Raw genomic sequence first — 13,231 nt, 5'->3', positions numbered from 1 at the left:
CGTTCGGCTCCTTTCGTTCCCAGCAGGCCTTGAGCGCGGGAAGATGGCGGCGTCCAGGTGGCGATCTTGAAGCGATCGGATCGGTATGGCGTTGGCGTCGGGGTCAGCAAGGCTGGCGCTTGCTCGCCCCGGGCGGCTCGGTCTTGGGAGCTGCGGGGCCCCAAGACGCGGGGCGTATGAGTGGGGCGTGCGCTCCACGCGGAAGCCCGAGCCTCCTCCCCCGGACAGGGTGTACGAGATTCCTGGACTGGAGCCCATCACCTACGCGGGGAAGATGCACTTTATGCCCGGTCTGGCGCGGCCAGTCTTCCCGCCCTGGGACCCTGGCTGGACGCCCCCGAAGTTCCGCCGCTTGCCCCCGCTTCACGAGCACCCGCTGTACAAAGACCAGGCCTGCTACGTCTTCCACCAGCGTTGCCGCCTCCTCGAGGGTGAGGCCCCAGGACGGGCGGGAGGGGACCTTGGTCCTCTACCCAGCACTGACGCCGACCTTCTGTGGCCTTGGGCAAGACGTTGAAACTCTGTGGGTCTCGGTTTCTCCGTCTGCGAAATGGCCCGATATTGATTCTCATCTTCTGCGAATTGTTAGGATTAAGTGAGATGTAAAGAGCAGTATGTGTGAGGGAGTATTAGAGTTTTAGTGGCCAAGTGAAAAGATCTGGTTTCTAGGCTTAGCCCTGCCCCTCACCCTCTGTGTGATTTTGGGCAAGTGGCTGAAGCTTTCTCAGCCTCCATTTCCCGTAAAATGAGTGGTTTTGACTAGGTGGTTCACATTGACCCAGCTCTTGCACCCTGGAGATGTAACTATGTTTGAGAACTAGTTGGAGGGGGATTATAGTGCAAAGAGACAACAGAAACAGTGCTTAATCTGCAGGCCTATCGCCTCATTTCAGGCTAGTCAAACAAGTTAGTTGGTAATTAAGATTGGTAATTGTGACAGAGGGGAAGTGATTTGCCAGTGATCTGCTCACAGGTGCACTGTGGGTTACTAGTGAAGCCAGGACTACACCTCTGGTTTCCCAGGTCGATGTCCTTTGTCATCAGTCAGAGCTGAGATGTTTTCAGGGAAAGGATCTGGACCTAAAATCCGTCTAGTCCACTTCTGCTCCCTTTCACTCTCACTAAGAACAGGTCAAAATGACTTTAGCCAAAACCATCTGTATGTCTGGGGCAGTACCGGAAATTATGTTCCAGAGTCCCTGGAGGGGGTTGTTTATTGAGAGTCCTCTTACCCATTTTTTCCTCCTCATTCTTCCTTAGTCCCTAAATCAGAGTGGGGTTAGGACTGGTCCTGAAAACATAAAATGGTCCAGGTAAGTGGGAGCAGAATTTTCCAGTAAGTAATTAGGAAAGAAAGAGACCTGGCAGGATTTGGGGACTAAGCCAGATAATAAATCCTAGGTTTGAAAAAAACTTATGTCAACTGGCCAGCCTCTTAAGCTGCTCAAACCCATTCCTGAAAGCTGTTTTTTTGGCCTTTAAACACTTCCAGTATCCTCACAGGGTACTGTGAAGGACCTCACAAGACTTGGCACCCTTGAGTGACCCTGGTAACATTACCATGTGGATGAAATGCATTAGCTGTGTCTTAGAAGTTAAGGTTAACTTGTTTGACTAGACTGAAAACATATGCTATGCTTTCACCATATGCAGAGAGGTCCTGTAAAGTCTGTAATAAAACTGCAAGATAAAGGTCTAGAGAAGCAGATTGGGGTAATGGAGAGATCATGGGCTTTAACATAGACAGACTCAGGTTCTCCTCCCAGCCCCATCGTTTACAAGGTTTGGGACTTGAAACAAATTCCTTAGTCTCTTGAGTTTCATCCTCCATTCCATAAAATCCCATCCAACTTGTAGTTAAAGCTCCTGGCACAGAGTAGATGGTAATGTTCAGTAAATGGCAGCTCTTACATATTATTCATACACTAGTGAACCATAAATTCTTCGTATTTTATCCATTTTCAAGTTTAAGGAACAGTGGCAGTGTTGGGACTAAAAGTCAGGTTACCCGACCCCCAGTCCAGGGTTCTTCCTGCTGCACCACAAAATCCAGAAGTTAACATTTCTAAATATTTGTGTTTCTGATGTCTTATGAGCCTTAAAGTGAAAAGTCTCATTACCTTTCATTTATCACCACAGAAGAAATTGTGTGAGGGTGTTTCCCTCAAAGTGTGCTAAGTTTGCTTTAATGCCAGACATAGTTTTTCAAATGAAGATATATTCCTGAGTCGAGTGATGTTTTTTCAACTGAGATGAGTAGCCTGCACCACAGCCCATCCCGCTGAGAGTAAGGGGGTTAAATTAGTTTAGTTTTTAGAGACTAAGCACTCTGAATCAAATCTTTTAGTTTATTTATACTCCTTTTCCTGAAAAGTATTTTGGGCATCTTACAGAAATTTTGTAGCACAGCCAGATTAAATTAAAAATAGGTGAGGGGATCAGCACAAAGGAAAAATAAAACAGTGAAGTGAATACAAAAAATCCATTCTGTGAGGTTGTACTTGTCCAGGGGAGCCCCAAAGTTGGCCCTCAGCTTGCTAGCAGTCAACAAATGGTACAGAGATGGGGTCCGCTGACTAGGCCAGTTGCCTCTTTCTATAAATAGCTTTATTACACCGAAACCATGCACACCTGTTTACTTATTACCTATGGCTGCTTTCGTGCTACAGTGGCAGAGCTGAGTAGTTGTGACAGAGACTGTGTGGCCCAGAAGCTGAAAATATTTACTGTCTGGCCCTTTAAGAAAAAGTTTGACCCCTGGTATAGAGAAACATTGTGAGTTATGCAATTCACCATGTCCAAAAGACAAAACAGTACTCTACCCAGGAAAAGCCCAACCTTCCTGTACAGAGGCCAGGGAGTTCGGAAGGTCTCAGGCAGGACCCTGCATAATAAATTGAGCAACATCCTCAGTATGATTCTTTTGACAAATACAGCAGTACATTTCATAGGGCTTCATACAAAAATCTGCTTATAAAATAGCTTGTTACAGAATCTCAGAGTCAGATGCTAAAGATTATCTAGTGCTCCCAAACTCAGGGCTCCTCAAGTTATTCATGATCCAGAAGTTATTTCCATTATTTTCAAAAGCTCTTTCCCTTGATAGAGCAGTATGCACTTAATCCCGGGCCCATATCTATTAAATGACGTATGTTTGGCAGACATGAGCTTTTCCAGTCAGGGACTAGGGTGTGGGTTAATAGAAAGGATCTAGGTTTTGAGAGGTTGGCATCTATTGATCTAGTCCTGTAATCTGGGGTCTGAATTCTGCAGGTAACAAATCCTTGCCTGCAAGATTCAGCCTCATGATCTCAGCCATCTTAGTGGCTGTTTGAATTCCTCCTGGGGCAAGTACTCACTGCCTCAATCAACTGTTAACTGTCTTTAACTAGATGGTCATTCCTGAAGCTGAGTTGAAATCTGGCTCTCATAGCTTCTGCTCTTTTAGTTCTCACCCCTCAGATGTCGGAACAAATCCCATCTCTCTCTCAAGGCTGCTTTTTCCCCAAAATGCTACCCGGCAGGGGTAAGCATCTCTTCCTGAATGATTTTTTTTTGTTTGTTTGTTTTGGTTTTTTGTGACTGATGACTCTAAAGGTGTAAAGCAGGCTCTCTGGCTTACCAAGACCAAGTTAATAGAAGGCCTTCCTGAGAAAGTGCTTAGCCTTGCTGACGATCCAAGGAACCACATAGAAAACCAAGATGAATGTGTTCTGAATGTGATCTTTCACGCTCGTCTCTGGCACTCTACTGAAGACATCCCCAAGAGAGAGACCTACTGGTAAGTCTCCCCCAAGTCAATAAGGTTTCCAACTGATGGATCTTGGAGTCAGCCTGTTGCTTTACATCTCCAAATGTCTCTTCTTTTCTCCAAGCCCAGTCATTGTGGACAGTCTGATACAGCTGTGTAAATCCCAGATTCTCAAGCATCCTTCTCTGGCCAGACGGATCTGTGCCCAAAACAACACGTTATCCACCACCTGGAATCGAGGTTGGTCCTCCTGTATAGCAGAAAGCCTTTGTCTGTTCATTGTCTTTCTGCTCTTAGCCCCATCACCAGCTTATATTCCCTTCCCTGCTGCCATACCTATTCTCACTCCCATCCTTCATGGTCCAGTTTTGTGGTTCAGACATTGAAATGACATCCTCAATGTCATTTCATTAGCCATAACCCAGCCTTTTTCATTTTTAATCATTTCTTTTCAAGGCTTAATTCAAACCGTATCTGTTGAGTGCCTCTCAGTGCCTAAATGTTGAAGGTAAGGAAGTAAAAAAACATACAATCTGCACTCCAAAGCTCGTATTCTACTGCAAGAGCCTTCTTACTCCATTCATGCTTTTCTCATTTTCCAAATCCATTTTCCACATAGCTGCTAGAGTGATCTTTCTAAAGTGCAGGTTGTCTTATGTCCCTTCCCTGTTTCAAATCCTTTATTGTCTCGCAATAGCTTGACCATTTATCGTGGTGTCCAAGGCTTTCTGTGATTTGGCCACCACCTGGTCTTTCTAGTCTTATCTCCTGCTCTCCTGCCCCCACCTCCATTCCCAGTTTACACTTAGCCACTTGCAGCTTTTTGGCATCAAGCTTTGCCTTTGCATGTGCTGTATGTTCTGTCTGGAATGCTCTTTTCTACTTTCCTCATTTGACTAAATTCTACATGTCTGCATGACTCAGCTCAAGCCCCCTTCCCATGTGAATCACAGGTTAGCTCTGAGCTCCTTGTGTCCATATGCCTACTTTTATCATAACACACATTATACTATATTGTGATTATCTAACATCTTTTCTGTCTGCCCCACTAAACTGAACTTCTGATGATAGAGACTGTGTCATATTCATTTTTGTCCACAGTGTCTTAACAGTTCATGCCACGCAAAAGGTGCTGACTGAAGGGACGGGTGAATTAATACCAAACCTCAGATGTTTTAGACAGGGATGTTCTGAGATCACAAGTGCTGTCTTTGGTGGAATCCTGGAGCAGGAAAACCAGCTGTGGAGTAATTTGGGGTTTTCAGGACATCTGCTTGGTCAGGTTTCTCCAACTTGCCCTTTGAGTATGGACTTCCTGGCAAGGAGTCAGCTTTGTAGAGGTAATGGCACCACTAAGGAAGTTAGTGAACCTCATTAATAGAGGAGTACTTGTTGGCCCATTATCAAGTATTACCTCTAATTAAACTGCCCCATTTGGAGCTGTTGCTGGAGGAGGGATGTGGAGGGAATTGAATTGGAAACCACAGTAGAGTGGTCTGTGGGGAGAATCTAAAACCCAAGGTTAGGAGAGGTCCAGGCACATTTATCTTCCTTGCATATTATGTGTGAGGAAACAGGAAATACTTGAGAAAACTGTTCTTGAGGTGTGGGTATGATGTTTGCATACCCAGTAAGGGAGGACACATGCTAATTAAATGACAGTGCTGTTGGCCAAACCAGTTTTTTTTTTTCCCACATCTTTATTGGAGTATCAATGCTTTACAATGTTGTGTTAGTTTCTGCTGTACAACAAAGTGAATCAGCTATGTGTATACATACATCCCCATATCCCCTCCCTCTTGAGCCTCCCTCCCACCCTCCCTATCCCATCCCTCTAGGTCGTCACAAAGCATCAAGTTGATCTCCTTGTGCTATGCAGCAGCTTCCCACTAGCCATCCATTTTACATTTGGTAGTGTATATATGTCAATGCTACTTTCTCACTTCATCCCAGCTTCCCCTTCCCCCTCCACCCGTGCCCACAAATCCGTTCTTTTATGTCTGTGTCTTTATTCCTGCCCTGCCGCTAGGTTCATCAGTACTGCTTTTTAAAATTCCATATATATGCGTTAGCATGCTGTATTTGTTTTTCTCTTTCTGACTTTCTTCACTGTATGACAGATTCTAGGTCCATCCACCTCACTACAAATAACTCAATTTCATTCCTTTTTATGGCTGAGTAATATTCCATTGTATATATGTGCCACATCTTCTTTATCCATTCACCTGTTGATGCACATTTAGGTTGCTTCCATGTCCTGGCTATTGTAAATAGTGCTGCAGTGAACATTGTGGTACCTGTATCTTTTTTAATTATGGTTTTCTTAGGGTATATGCCCAGTAGTGGGATTGCTGTGTCATATGGTAGTTCTATTTTTAGTTTTCTAAGGAACCTCCATACTGTTCTCCATAGTGGCTTTATCAATTTACATTCCCACCAACAGTGTGTGAGGGTTCCCTTTTCTCCACACCCTCTCCAGCATTTATTGTTTCTAGATTTTTTGATGTTGGCTGTTCTGACCGATGTGAGGTGATACCTCATTGTAGTTTTGATTTGCATTTCTCTAATGATTAGTGATGTTGAGCATCTTTTCATGTATTTGTTGGCCATCTGTATGTCTTCTTTGGAGAAATGTCTATTTAGGTCTTCCACCCATTTTTGGATTAGGTGGTTTGTTTTTGTGATATTGAGCTGCATGAGCTGCTTGTATATTTTGGAGATTAATCATTTGTCAGTTGCTTCATTTGCAAATATTTTCTCCCATTCTGAGGGCTGTCTTCTTGTCTTGTGTATGGCTTCCTTTGCTGTGCAAAAGCTTTTAAGTTTCATTAGGTCCCATTTGTTTATTTTTGTTTTTATTTCCCTTGCTCTAGGAGGTGGGTCAAAAAGGATTTTGCTGTGATTTATGTCATGGAGTGTTCTGCCTATGTTTTCCTCTAAGCGAATTATAGTGTTTGGCCTTACATGTAGATTTTTAATCCATTCTGAGTTTATTTTTGTTTATGGTGTTAGGGTGTGTTCTAATTTCATTCTTTTACATGTATCCATCCATTTTTCCCAGCACCACTTACTGAAGAGGCTGTCTTTTCTCCGCTGTATATTCTTGCCTCCTTTGTCAAAGATAAGGTGACCATATGTGCGTGGGTTTATTTCTGGGCTTTCTATCCTGTTCCATTGATCTATATTTCTGTTTTTGTGCCAGTATCATACTGTCTTGATTACTGTAGCTTTGTAGTATAGTCTGAAGGCAGGGAGCCTGATTCCTCCAGCTCTGTTTTTCTTTCTTAAGATTGCTTTGGCTATTTGGGGTCTTTTATGTTTCCATACAGACTGTAAAATTTCTTGTTTTAGTTCTGTGAAAAATGCCATTGGTAATTTGATAGGGATTGCATTGAACCTGTAGATTGCTTTGGGTAGTACAGTCATTTTCACAATATTGATTCTTCCAATCCAGGAGCATGGTTTATCTCTCCATCTGTTTATGTTATCTTTGATTTCTTTCATCAGTGTTTTACAGTTTTCTGAGTACAGGTCTTTTGCCTCCTTAGGTAGGTTTTATTCCTAGGTATTTTATTCTTTTTGTTGCGATGGTAAATGGGATTGTTTCCTTAATTTCTCTTTCTGATCTTTCATTGTTAGTGCATAGGAATGCAAGAGATTTCTGTGCATTAATTTTGTATCCTGCAACCTTACCAAATTCATTGATTAGTTCTAGTAGTTTTCTGGTGGCATCTTTAGGATTTTCTATGTGTAGCATCATGTCATCAGCAAACAGTGACAGTTTTACTTCTTCTTTTCCAATTTGTATTCCTCTTATTTCTTTTTCTTCTCTGATTGCTGTGGCTAGGACTTCCAATACTGTGTTGAATAATAGTGGCGAGAGTGGACATCCTTGTCTTGTTCCTGATTTTAGAGGAAATGCTTTCAGTTTTTTACCACTGAGAACAATGTTTGCTGTGGGTTTGCCGTATATGGCTCTTATTATGTTGAGGTAGGTTCCCTCTATGCCCACTTTCTGGAGAGTTTTTATCATAAATGGGTGTTGAATTTTGTCAAAAGCTTTTTCTGCATCTATTGAGATGATCATATGGTTTTTATTCTTTAATTTGTTAATATGGTGTATCACATTGATTTGCATATATTGAAGAATCCTTGCGTCCCTGGGATAAATCCCACTTAATCATGGTGTATGATCCTTTTAATGGGTTGTTAGATTCTGTTTGCTAGTATTTTGTTGAGGATTTTTGAGTCTATGTTCATCAGTGATATTGGTCTATGATTTTCTTTTTTTGTAGTATCTTTGTCTGGTTTTGGTATCAGGGTGATGGTGGCCTCGTAGAAAGAGTTTGGGAGTGTTCCTCTCTGCAGCTTTTTGGAAGAGTTTGAGAGGGATAGATGTTAACTCTTCTCTAAATGTTTGATAGAATTCACCTGTGAAGACATCTGATCCTAGACTTTTGTTTGTTGGAAGATTTTAAATTATAGTTTCAATTTCATTACCTGTGATTGGTCTGTTTATATTTTCTAATTCTTCCTGGTTCAATCTTGGAAGGTTGTACTTTTTCAAGAATTTGTCCATTTCTTCCAGGTTGTCCATTTTATTGGCATATAGTTGCTTGTAGCAGTCTCTTATGATCTTTTGTATTTCTGCAGTGTCGGTTGTAATCTCTCCTTTTTCATTTCTAATTTTATTGATTTGAGTCCTCTCCCTTTTTTTCTTGATGAATCTGGCTAAAGGTTTATCAATTTTATCTTCTCAAAGAACCAACTTTTAGTTTTATTGATCTTTGCTATGGCCAAACCAGTTTTTAGACAGATAGGATCATCAGTCTTGGTCAGTTACCATCACATTGCGATTTGTAGTATTTGATTTGTATTTCTCAAAACCCAAGCACCATGAGGAAGGTTTGACCCCATGGACAATCCTTAGGAGGCCATTCTCCAGGAGTCTTTCCAGAAGGCATTTGGCCTCCTGTGGGGACCTCTATGAAGGGCATCTGGACACATTCACAGCGAGCAGGCTTGCTGCTCAGTCAGATGTCAATTCATTTCCTCATACACCTATGTCTCCCTGTGGCAAATATGCTAATCTGATTTAAGTGAGGCTTTCTGACTGGCTCTATTTTTTTTTTTTACTCTGACCTATTGAGGGCAATCTGGCCCTTTTCCTGGATTTGGTAGCCTTTCTCCTTAGCCTGTAGTTTCAGTACTTCTCTCTCTCCATCCCTCCTTCCCTACCATATCATACTCCAGTTATCTGGACTTATTTCCCTAAGCTCTGCCATGGAGTAGCATGCTTTGTGCTGTGGAATATGTTACTCCTCCTTCACTAGAACAGTTTCCTCCCTTTTCTTTGCCTGGCAAACTCTGACACAGCACTTTTCAACCAAGGGCGGTTTTACCCTCTAGGGGGGATTTGGTATTGTCTGGAGACATTTTTGTTTGTCATAACTTGAACCAGAGCCGGGGCTGGTAGTGGAAGTTCTATTGGCATCTAGTGAGTAGAGGCCAGGGATGCTGCCAAATATCTACAGTGCATAGGACAGCCTCCCTCACCAAAGAATTACCTCGTCCAAAATGTGAAGAGCGCCAATGTTGAGAAGCTCTCCTCTTATCCATCTTTCAGAAGCAAGTTTAAAGGCATTGCTTCCTTCAGGAAGCTTCTCAGGCATCCCAGAAGAGGTCAGTTTTCCCCACCTCTGCTATCTCCGAGTGTGGTTCATACTTTTGTTGTACTCCCTAGCCAGCTCCGTGAAAGCAGAGAGTTACTCTCACTCATTTCTGCGTCCCCAGCTTAACTCAGGTGCCTGGGAAGATCTGAACCCACAGCCTCTGAGCCCACACAGATCCCCAGGCCTCAAGGCTCATTGGAAAGAGAACACGGGAAGAAGAGCGCATTGGTCAGTCCCTCTCTCAAGAAACCCGGGATTAACACCTTAACAAATGTTTTTTTTTCTTTTTTCTTTTAGGATAAAAACTATTCTTAACTAATCCTTTTTTTTTTTTTATTTTTAATTTTATATTGCAGTATAGTTGACTTACAATGTTGTGTTAGTTTCAGGTGTATATCAGAGTGATTTAGTTACACATATACATATATCTATTCAGATTCTTTTCCCATATACATTATTGCAGTAGGTCCTTGTTGATTATCTGTTTTTTGTTTTTTTTTTATGGAAAGAATTGGGGGAGGCTTCCTAGAGGAGGTGATGATTGAGGTGAGGTCTTATTTATTTATTTATTTGTTTGTTTTTGGCTGTGTTAGGTCTTCGTTTCTGTGTGAGGGCTTTCTCTAGTTGCGGCGAGCGGGGTCCACTCTTCATCACAGTGCACGGGCCTCTCACTGTCGCGGCCTCTCTTGTTGCGGAGCACAGGCTCCAGAAGCGCAGGCTCAGTAGTTGTGGCACGTGGGCTTAGTTGCTCCGCAGCATGTGGGATCTTCCCGGACCAGGGCTCGAACCCGTGTTCCCTGCATTGGCAGGCAGATTTTCAACCACTGCACCACCAGGGAAGCCCCTGATTATCTGTTTTATATATAGTAGTGTGTATACGTTAATTCCAACCACCTAATTTATCCCTACCCCCGACCTTTCCCCCTTTGGTAACCATTAGTTTGTTTCTAAGTCTGTGAGTCTGTTTCTGTTTTGTAAATAAGTTCATTTGTGTCATTTTTTTAGATTCCACATATAAGTGATATCATATGATACTTGTCTTTCTCTGTCTGACTTACTTCACTTAGTGTGATAATCTCTGGGCCCATTCATGTTGCTGCAAATGGCATTATTTCATTCTTTTTTATGGCTGAGTAATATTCCATTGTATATATGTACCATTATTCCATTGTATATATGTATCTTTTTTATCTATTTCTCTGTTTATGGATATTTAGGTTGCTTCCATGTCTTGGCTATCGTAAATAGTGCTGCAGTGAACACTGGGGTGCGTGTATCTTTTCGAAGTATGATTTTCTCTGGATATATGCCCAGGAGTGGGATTGCTGGATCATATGGTAGTAGCTCTATTTTTAGTTTTTTAAGGAACCTCCATACTGTTCTCCATAGTGGCTGTACCAATTTACATTCCCATAAACAGTGTAGGAGGGTTCCCTTTTCTCCACACCCTCTCCAGCATTTATTGTTTGTAGACTGTTTTTTAAATTTATTTATTGTATTTATTATTTATTTTTGGCTGCATTGGGCCCTCGCTGATGTGCGCGGGCTCCCTCTAGTTGTGGCGAGCTGGGGCTACTCTTCACTGCGATGCGCTGGCCTCTCATTGCAGTGGCCTCTCCTGTTGCTGAGCACGGCCTCCAGGAGTGCGGGCCTCAGCAGTTGTGGCATACGGGCTCAGTAGCTGTGGCTCGCAGGCTGCAGAGCGCAGGCTCAGCAGCTGTGGCGCACGGGTTCAGTTGCTCTGTGGCATGTGGGATCCTCCCAGACCAGGGTTCAAACCCGTGTCCCCTGCATTGGTGGGCAGACTCTCAACCACTGTGCCACCAGGGAAGTCCCTGTTTGTAGATTTTGATGATGGCCATTCTGACTGGTGTGAGGTGATACCTCTTAATAGTTTTGATTTGCATTTCTCTAATAATTAGTGATGTTGAGTATCTTTTCATGTGCTTTTTGGCCATCTGTATATCTTCTTTGGAAAAATGTCTATTTAGATCTTCTTCCCATTTTTTGATTGGGTTTTTTTTGATACTGAGCTGCATGAGCTGTTTATATATTTTGGAGATTAATCCCTTGCCAGTCGCATCGTTTGCAAACTTTTTCCTATTCTGTGTGTTGTCTTTTTGTTTTGTTTATAGTTTCCTTTACTGTGCAAAAGCTTTTAAGTTTGATTAGTTTCCAATTTGTTTTGTTTTTATTTTCATTACTCTAGGAGGTGGATCAAAAAGGATATTGCTGCAATTTATGTCAGAGTGTTCTACCTATGTTTTCCTCTAAGAGTTTTGTAGTATCCATTCTTACATGTAGGCTTGTGCAGGCTTCCTCGTGGGAGGGACTGGTGCTCGCCCACTGGTGGGTGGCACTGGGTCTTGTCCCTCTGGCGGGCAGGGCCGTGTCAAGGGGTGTGTTTAGAGGCGGCTGTGGGCTGAGGAAGACTTTAAGCAGCCTGTGTGCTGATGGGCGGGCCTTTGTTCCCGCCCTGTTGGTTGTTTGACTGGAGGCATCCCAGCCCTGGAGCCTGTGGGCTGTTGGGTGGGGTCAGGTCTTGGCATCAAAATGGTGGCCTCCAGGACAGCTCACGCCAATGAGTACTCTCCAGTACCTCCACCACCAGTGTCCTTGACCCCGCTGTGAGCCACAGCTGCCCCCGCCCCCCACTTCCCCAGGAGACCCTCCAAGATCAGCAGGTAGGTCTTGCCCAGGCTCCTATGAGGTCAGTGCTTTTTCCCCTGGGTCCTGGTGCACACGAGACCCTGTGTCCGCCTTCCAAGAGTGGCATTTCTTTTTCTCCCAATCCTGTCGAGTTCCTGCAATCAAGCCCCACTGGCCTTCAAAGCCAAATGCTCTGGGGATTCCTCCTCCTGATGCCAGACCCCCAGACTGAGGAGCCTTTTGCGGGGCTCAGAACTCTTACTCCTGTGGGAGAACCTCTGTGATGTAATTATTTTCCAGTCTGTGAGTCGCCCACTCAGTGGATGTGGGATTTAATTGTATTTCGAATGCACCCCTCCAACCATCTTGTTGTGGCTTCTTCTTTGTCTTTAGAAGTAGAATATCTTTTTTGGTAGGTTCCAGTCCTTTTTTGTCGATGGTTGTTCAGCAGTTAGTTGTTTTGGTGTTTTTGTGAGAGGAGGTGAGCTCAGGTCCTTCTCCTCCACCATCTTGTTCTCGTGTCCCCTTCTATTCTTTAGAATGACTTTAGAATGAAGATCACTAGATTAGGAATGATGTGACCTTCATTTCAACTGCAGTCCTGTTACATGCTTGTTCTGTGACTTCAGCCAGGCTACTCAGTCCTTTGGATCTGATGTTTCCTTGTCTACTCCAAGGCCCAGCAGAGGCAGAGGCAGAGGATGGCACCCAGACATCAAGTGAAGGAGGCTCACCTGCTTACATGATAAGCGCAAGGATGAATTTCCAAAGTTCTGTTTTCTGTGATGAGGCAGATCAGATAGTAAAGCTGTAAAAGACTTGAGGAGCATGGCAGGATGAAAGCTTTAGACTTTGTCTAGCTAAGGCTTTAGACTAGGTTAGACTAATCGTCTTTCTCCCCCTTTAGGGTCTACTCTTATTCAGGTCCATGGTTCCAGTGGAGCCCAACTGAATGCCAAGGATCCTCTGCCCCCCATAGCCTCCCGAGAGGAAGTAGAAGCTACTAAGAATCATGTTCTTGAGACCTTCTATCCCATATCTCCCACTCTGGGTCTTCAGGAGTGCAATGTTTATGATGTGAATGATGACACAGGTAAGTATCAAAGCCTTTGACTTTTAGGCAGTGTGCAGATGAGGGACAAGCTTTCTCCAAAGAGAA

At 43.4% G+C, this 13,231-nt stretch overlaps 1 protein-coding gene across 3 annotated transcripts in view; it reads left to right on the top strand.

The window, feature by feature from the left end:
- The first annotated feature begins 9 nt into the window (after nucleotides 1-9).
- Nucleotides 10-13,231, top strand: part of MRPL37 (mitochondrial ribosomal protein L37) — a 38,581-nt gene continuing 25,359 nt past the window's right edge. For all 3 annotated transcript variants that reach the window (XR_014235156.1, XM_082358375.1, XM_082358374.1), the window contains exons 1-4: nucleotides 10-431; nucleotides 3,598-3,781; nucleotides 3,876-3,991; nucleotides 12,980-13,165. Coding sequence is in view for 2 of the 3 variants with exons in the window: in XM_082358375.1 (XP_082214501.1) it covers nucleotides 86-431; nucleotides 3,598-3,781; nucleotides 3,876-3,991; nucleotides 12,980-13,165 (832 nt within the window). In the remaining variant the exon portion in view is untranslated. The remainder of the gene's footprint in view (nucleotides 432-3,597; nucleotides 3,782-3,875; nucleotides 3,992-12,979; nucleotides 13,166-13,231) is intronic.

Source organism: Balaenoptera borealis (assembly GCF_965194805.1).
Source record: "Balaenoptera borealis genome assembly, chromosome: 1".
NCBI lineage: Eukaryota > Metazoa > Chordata > Mammalia > Artiodactyla > Balaenopteridae > Balaenoptera > Balaenoptera borealis.
The sequence above is the reverse complement of the archived record's forward strand: the minus strand, read 5'-3'. Positions and strand labels throughout refer to the sequence as shown.